General features: G+C 49.1%; 1 protein-coding gene across 1 annotated transcript in view; it reads left to right on the forward strand.

The window, feature by feature from the left end:
• The window catches only part of LOC111944177 (uncharacterized), a 110,359-nt gene extending 103,964 nt beyond the window's left edge, over positions 1–6,395 (forward strand). The window contains 1 exon segment of the mRNA XM_086872755.1: positions 4,203–6,395. Within this exon segment, the coding sequence (XP_086728881.1) occupies positions 4,203–5,001 (799 nt within the window). The 3' untranslated portion in view covers positions 5,002–6,395.
• The last annotated feature ends 449 nt before the right edge of the window (positions 6,396–6,844 follow it).

Genomic DNA, 6,844 nt, shown 5'->3' on the forward strand with positions numbered 1-6,844 from the left:
GCAGCATCTGCACAGCAGCAAGCTGGTAATGCAGCTGTGACAGGGACATCACGTATGGGCATGGAGATGTGAAATGTGTGGTACAGGTGTCCCTGAGGGAGGTGTTGGCCTTTCCTGTGAAGCTGCAGTGGGGAAGCTGTTGAGAGAGGAGATGGCTGAGGCCCCAGCTGCAGCTGGTACACAGGGACCCTCTTGCACACTGGGAGATTCTCACTGTGCTCAAAGTTTCCCTCTGAAGACTAAGAGCTGAATGTGGATGGGCTTAGCAACTGGTCTGCAGGCCAAACAATTGAGGTAGCATAAAAAGAAATAGAGAAAATACAAGTTTATCCATAGCAAGGAAGAAAGCAAGGCCGTTAGCATGGAAACCAATAAAAAGGTGCATAAGGGGTATTTGCAGTTGTAATAAATGGAATTGGTTTGTGCTAACTAAATTGTAACTGTTCTTAAAGTTATTATTAGAAACAATCAAGAATCAGTGTTACAAAGCAGATGTACCCCTTTGCAGATGTTACATGTCAAAATGAAAGTACAGGATGTAGTTTAGAAGATAAATGGTGTCTCAAGACCAAATGCCCTTGAGATGGATCAAAATTAGAACAAATTTAGGCATTGGGCGTAAAGATTAGTAAACATAAGGCTAATTAGTAGACTAAGATAACACAAGGCTTAGTACGCACGCGCAAACCTGTAAGGTTATCCAAAGGACAATGAGGAAGAAGAGAAGCCTTCACCAAAAGACCACCAAAAGAAGACTGAAGACCCCATTGCAACAAGTGAGGCATGTGCCATGAAGAAAAGTGATGTTAAGTCAGAAAAATTTGAAATAGGAGGAAACTTGCAGGAAACATTAATGAATATGTATAAGCATGCAGTATATGAGTTTAGCTTGAAGTGCTTTGTTTTGAAGGTGAGGCAGGGTGGGAAGCCTCCGTACCCTGGTGGGTTTTGCTTATGCTTTAATCATACTTAATTACTAGTAGGTTATATATATAAATTTTAATTTTTTATTAAACTGTATTATTTTACAAAACTGTATTCTTTTATACCACATTACTATTCAGATTAGTAAATTGTATTCATTTTTAATTAAACTTCCATTAAGTCAAGGGACCTAGTTGTCAAAATTCTAATTTCATTTATAATAATATTTTAACAAAGAAGGTTGGTACAACAATATTGGTATTTAACAAACATGACACAATATGAGCTATATTAACAAAGAAGGCACCTTATGGTGACAACATCCTACTCTTCAAACTGTAAAACATCTTTGTGTACTGATCAGGAGGTCATGATTTACTCTTTACAATCCTGATGCTGAATGTCTCCTTAGGCAGTCTGGTCACAGAGAAGAATGAATCCCTTGCAGGCTGCCCCTGTTTGGACAACCTGCTCCTCACTCCAAGCCGCAGCATGTCTGACATGGCCCACCTGGGACTGACATCCCAAAACATTGATAACATTTCTCTTTAGAATTTTTCTTTATCATTAAAATCTAATTAATTAATAAAAATAAATTTTGATTTTTATTATAATATTGTTCTATATTTTTAGAACCTAATTTTTATATTTATATGAAAGAATTGATACATTTTTAGCAACTAAAAACATTATCGGTCCTTGGTTCAAAGTAACACAATTCCACTTTCATTAATTAATTGACCACTATTTCTCCCTCCTTATGCTAATTACACCTATTTTTAGTCCTTTAATCATATTTTTTAATAATTTTCTCAGACAGGGTAAAAGGGACCACTTTGGGGTCCATAGAAACTTTTCTGGGGAACATTTGGGGCAGTTTTGTGTCTGGGGAGGGAATTTAGAGAGAACTTGGTGGTCTGGAGGACACCTGGGGGAGCCAGGTGGGCACTTAGGGATTCTGTGGGACAATTCATGGTCTGGGGAAGCACTTGAGCGCCCAGGGGGGCGCTTGGAAGTCAGGGAGGGGAATCTGGGGGCCCTTCGGGGTCTGGGCGGGCACTTGCGAGACTGTAACGGGGAATCTATGGGTCGCGGGGGATGATGGGGGTTGTAGGCGCCGATATAATACCATTTAATGGGGCCGCGGAGCATCACGGGAGTTATAGGCGCATCTCCACTGGATTCCGGTGGGGCGTGGGGCATGACGGGAGATGGAGTCATGGCTGGAATAGCACTCTATGGGCGCCGCGGAGCATGATGGGAGCTGTAGTCCCGGAAGTGGCTCGGAAGGCGCGTTTGGCGGTGCAGGGAAGCACTCAGAGAGAACTTTTCCGTCCGAGTTGTGATTGCAGGTCCTCGGGGCGAATGTATACGGCTCGGGAGCACTTGGGGGAACCTGGGGAGCTGTAACCGGGCTCTTTTGGGCGTGGGGCACGGCAGGAGGTTTGGGCGTGGAACCGTGTTCTGGGATGATGGGAGATGAATTCCCAGCCGTGTCTGGAAGGGGCATCTGTGGGGTCGGGAGCATTCAGTGATCCAGGGAGGCTTTGGGGGGTCCTGAACGAGCGCTGAGGGGGCACTCGGGGATCCTGGAAGGTTTGGGGGAGACTTATGGGACATATGGGGGCGATGCCGGGGTTCTGGGGAGCGCAGGGCATAATCCCAGTTCCCGACAACCTGATCTCAATTGCCCCCTGCAGCCTGCTAATCACTGCCAGGACGATCCCAGTATGATATCCCAGGATGATGTCAGTACACAGCCAGTGCAATCTCAGCCACTGCCAGGACGATCCCAGTACAAACCAGTCCCTGCCATTGCTGCCACTCCTGGGATCCCCCAGCCCTCTCTGTGTTCCCCCCTCCTGCATCTCCCCAGAGGAGCCCCAAGGGCTGGCAGTCCCCAGCCAGGGTCTCCAGCCAGCCCCAGGTTGGATCTGCAGCCCCCAGTTTTCCCAGTTTCCCTCTCCTTTTCCTGAGGCCGGGTTCCCCCCGTCCCCAGAGGGTGGGAGCAGTGGAGAGCCCCGCACTGCCCATCCCGACCTGTCCCGGCTCCATCCCCGCTCCTGCTGTGGGCTGTGAGGGGTTCGGGAATGGGGCACTGAGGGTGTCACTGCTCCTGGGGGAGGAGGAGGAGGGATGAAAGAGGAGCAGGAGGAGGAGGAGGGACAAATGAGGATCAGGGAAAGGAGAAGGAACTACAAGGTCGAGCACTCCCTGAATTTATAGTCCCCCACCTGTGCGATCATCACCCACCATCCCACAGGTGACTGGGGAGCGGGAGCTTTGCCCAGATATCCTGGGGGGGTCCCTGGGTTGGGTTTATTTGGGGGGGGGATGTTTGGAGAATGTGGAACTCCAAAGCTGAGTGGAAAATCCTACTTGGGGGGATATTGGGGGGTCCCACCGTCCTTAAGTGGGGAGATGGAAACAGGGGGAACTTTTCGGATTCCTGGCACTCTCAGCAGCCCGGGGAGGGCAGGGACCGAGAAGACAGGTGATCCCCAGTACAAGCGTGACTCCCAGCAGCTGGGACAGGGGGAACCCTTGAACCCCAAACAGGAGAGACCAGAGATGGGGAACTCCTGGGAGGCATTTTCAGGCTGAATTTTGGTGTTTTCTGGAGGTTTTATGGACCCCAGATGTCCGGTGACTTCTAGAGATGAACACGGGCAGAGGGACCTGCAAACTCAATGTCCTCATCCCTTGTATTTCCCCAAAACAGGATTTTCCATTGCCAAACCTTGGCTGGATGGAGCGGAAGGCTGCAAGGAAGAGGAAGATGCCTCAGGACACCCAGGCAGGTGAGGAGGAAGTCAGTGCCCCTTTCCCTCTCTCTCCTGCTCCATCTCCCAGCTCAGCATGGCCCCCAGCTGCAGGACAACCCCACTGCCAACACCGTCCTGCCAGGGACACACTGGGGGGATCTCCTTCCCCTTCCCTCTGGCACGGAGGCAAATCCCATCCTCTCCTTGTCCTTCCTCCCCCAGACAAGGAGCTGAGGATGGAGACCAGGGAGGAAAAATCCCTGCAGCAGAACCTTGTGGAAGAGGCTGATTTGAGCAGTTCCACAGTGCAGGAATCCAATGGGGAGGAAAAGCCCCGGAGATCCTGCAGGAGGAGGGGCTCCAAACCCATCCCAGGGTGCTCTGAGGAGGAAAGACCCACCCTGTGCCAGGAAGGCGGCCGGAGACCAGCCGGGGCTCTGAGCTGGTGGTCCATGAGCAGCTTCAGGATGGGGAGAAGCGCTACAAGTGCTTGGAGTGTGGGAAGAGCTTCAGCCAGAGCAACAGCCTGATCTGCCACCAGATGATCCACACTGGGGAATGGCCCTACAAGTGTGGGAAATGTGGGAAGGGCTTCAGCTTTAACTCCAAACTCATCATCCACCAGCGCAGCCACACTGGGGAGAGGCCCTACGAGTGTCCCGAGTGTGGGAAGAGTTTTCGGATCAGCTCCAGTCTCCTCGTGCACCAGAGGATTCACACAGAGGAGAGGCCCTTCCGCTGCCCTGACTGTGGGGAGGGCTTCAAGCACAGCTCCACCCTCACCATTCACCGGCGCATCCACACTGGGGAGAGGCCCTTCAAGTGTGGGGAATGTGGGAAGAGCTTCAGCCGGAGGTCCCACCTGATCCGCCACCAGAGGACCCACTCCGGGGAATGTCCCTATGAATGTGAGGAATGTGGGAAGAGCTTCAGCCGGAGGTCCCAACTGACCATCCATCAGATGATCCACACTGGGGAGAGGCCCTACGAGTGTCCAGAATGTGGGAAGAGGTTTCAGACCAGCTTCCAGTTCCTCAGGCACCAGCAGATTCACACGGATGAGAGGCCCTTCCGCTGCCCTGACTGTGGGGAGCGCTTCAAGCAAAACTCCCACCTCATCACCCACCGGCGCATCCACACTGGGGAGAGGCCTTATAAGTGTGACGAATGTGGGAAGGGGTTCAGCCAGAGCTCTAGCCTCAGTACCCACAAACGCATCCACACCGGGGAGAGGCCCTATGAGTGTCCCCAGTGTGGGAAGAACTTCTCAGACAGCTCTCAATTGACCAGACACAAACGGAGGCACCACTAAGGGAAGCCCTGCGAGTGCTCCAAGTGCAGGAAGAGCTTCGTGCGCTGCTCCAACTCCATCCCCCATCAGTGGACCCACGTTGGGCAGAGCCCTGATGGCCCATGTTCCCTGTGATCTGTGTTGGGAAGACACTGGGCTGGTGGTCATTTTGGTTTTGTTCTAATTATCTTTAGATTCATCTTCATCCCTTTGGAACAGACTAAATTGGGGTAAAAATCAACAAATTAATGGCATCTAATTAATCAATGGCACCTAAAACCTCACATTTTACTAGTGCTTCAAGAGCAACTGGGAATCAGGGAGCTACTTGAGAGTATTTAGGGGTTGTGGGGTATTTGGAGTTGTCTCCATTTCTTGGCACTCAAAGAGATGAGGGGCTTCAATCTGTCACCTCAAGACCTCTCAGTGCCTCTGAATGCTACTCAGTCCCACCCCAAAATTATTCAATTCCACCCCCCCTCCAGCTATGATGCCCTTAGTTTTAGCTTTCATTTTTTTCATATTCTGCACTGCCTAGGTTTGTAGTTTTGAAGTTCATATTAATTGTTAGTGTCAGAAAAAATTAATCCACAAACACCAGAGGTTTATATGCAAAAAGGAGATAGAGGAGTGCTTTCAATTTTTTCAAATAAAGGGAGAGGCCATGGGGCATTCCCCTGGGATCTCTCTAATTTTTGGAGGGCGCAGGCTCCCTTTTATCCCAATTCCAGGCCGTACGTCCCTTCTCCCTTTCCCCATAGGCTGAGGGATTTGAGAGGTACAGACTTCCTGGTACACATGATACCTGAGATACCATCCCCCCTCCCCCCAGTGCATAATCTCCTTCTTAGTTCTCAGCCCTGTTTGAATTTTATGGTGTTTCCCCAGTGTCTGTTTCATCTTTCAGTTGAATCCATCCCATTGTTTCTGTTATCTCTCAGTGATAGTTTCATTTTATCGGCAGACTCACAGCTTGTTTGTAAAGACAAGTGTCACTCTGATAGTATAAGGTTTTAAAATCTTAGAAAATTTGGGGACTTAGAAAGAAAGTTAGGTTTGGTGAGCCCGGGAAGAGTAGGTCCTGGGAAGTGTTAGGCCTTGTACTTGCTAAAGATCATGTCAAACTGCACCTGTGTAATTGGTATATGATGAATGATACAATTGTTAGATGTGATTAGATATAATTATTGTTTAAAGAACATGAGGAACAATGTTAGGGGGTTGAGGGGGATCACAAGAAATCCATGCTTGGGTAAAAACAATGCATACAATAAAACAATGTAAGTTTAATAATTAATATGAAAGTTATATAATGATAGAGTATAAAAGTATGTTCAACTCAAAACCAAGTCAGGTCAGATTTGGGTATGTGTACCCCTGACACCCAGAGCTCTTAATAAAGCACCTTCATTTAATCATTCTGTGATTATGTGTGTTCCTGAACACTAACATTTTGGCGACCCCAGATGGGACCTTGTGAGTGCTGCTGAGCAAACTCACGACCCGATCACGCTCCAGCTGACACCAAGGAATTCTTGGGGACCCCATCAGCTGCGACCGTCTCTGCTGCTCACAATTTCCCCAGGAGAGAAAGGTAAGGTGCTTTACTGTGGGGGTCAGAAAACCAGCTGATTCAGAGATCCTGGCTCTCCCTTGGAGGCAAGGCACTTTCTCTCAGAGAGAGAAAAGTATTACTCCCAGAAATCTTTGAGTTAGTTGCCTAGGCGCCGTCTGTCAGACGACTGCAATAGCGTTGCAGATCCAGCATTTGTGGTATATTGTAGTTATAATATGGAGAAACTTAAAGGGATTTTGGGCAGCAATGCTCCCATACCAGATACTTCTCCTTTGGGTGCTTATTAGC

Source organism: Cyanistes caeruleus, unplaced genomic scaffold (genome assembly GCF_971803275.1).
Source record: "Cyanistes caeruleus unplaced genomic scaffold, bCyaCae1.hap1.1 HAP1_SCAFFOLD_76, whole genome shotgun sequence".
Taxonomy (NCBI): domain Eukaryota; kingdom Metazoa; phylum Chordata; class Aves; order Passeriformes; family Paridae; genus Cyanistes; species Cyanistes caeruleus.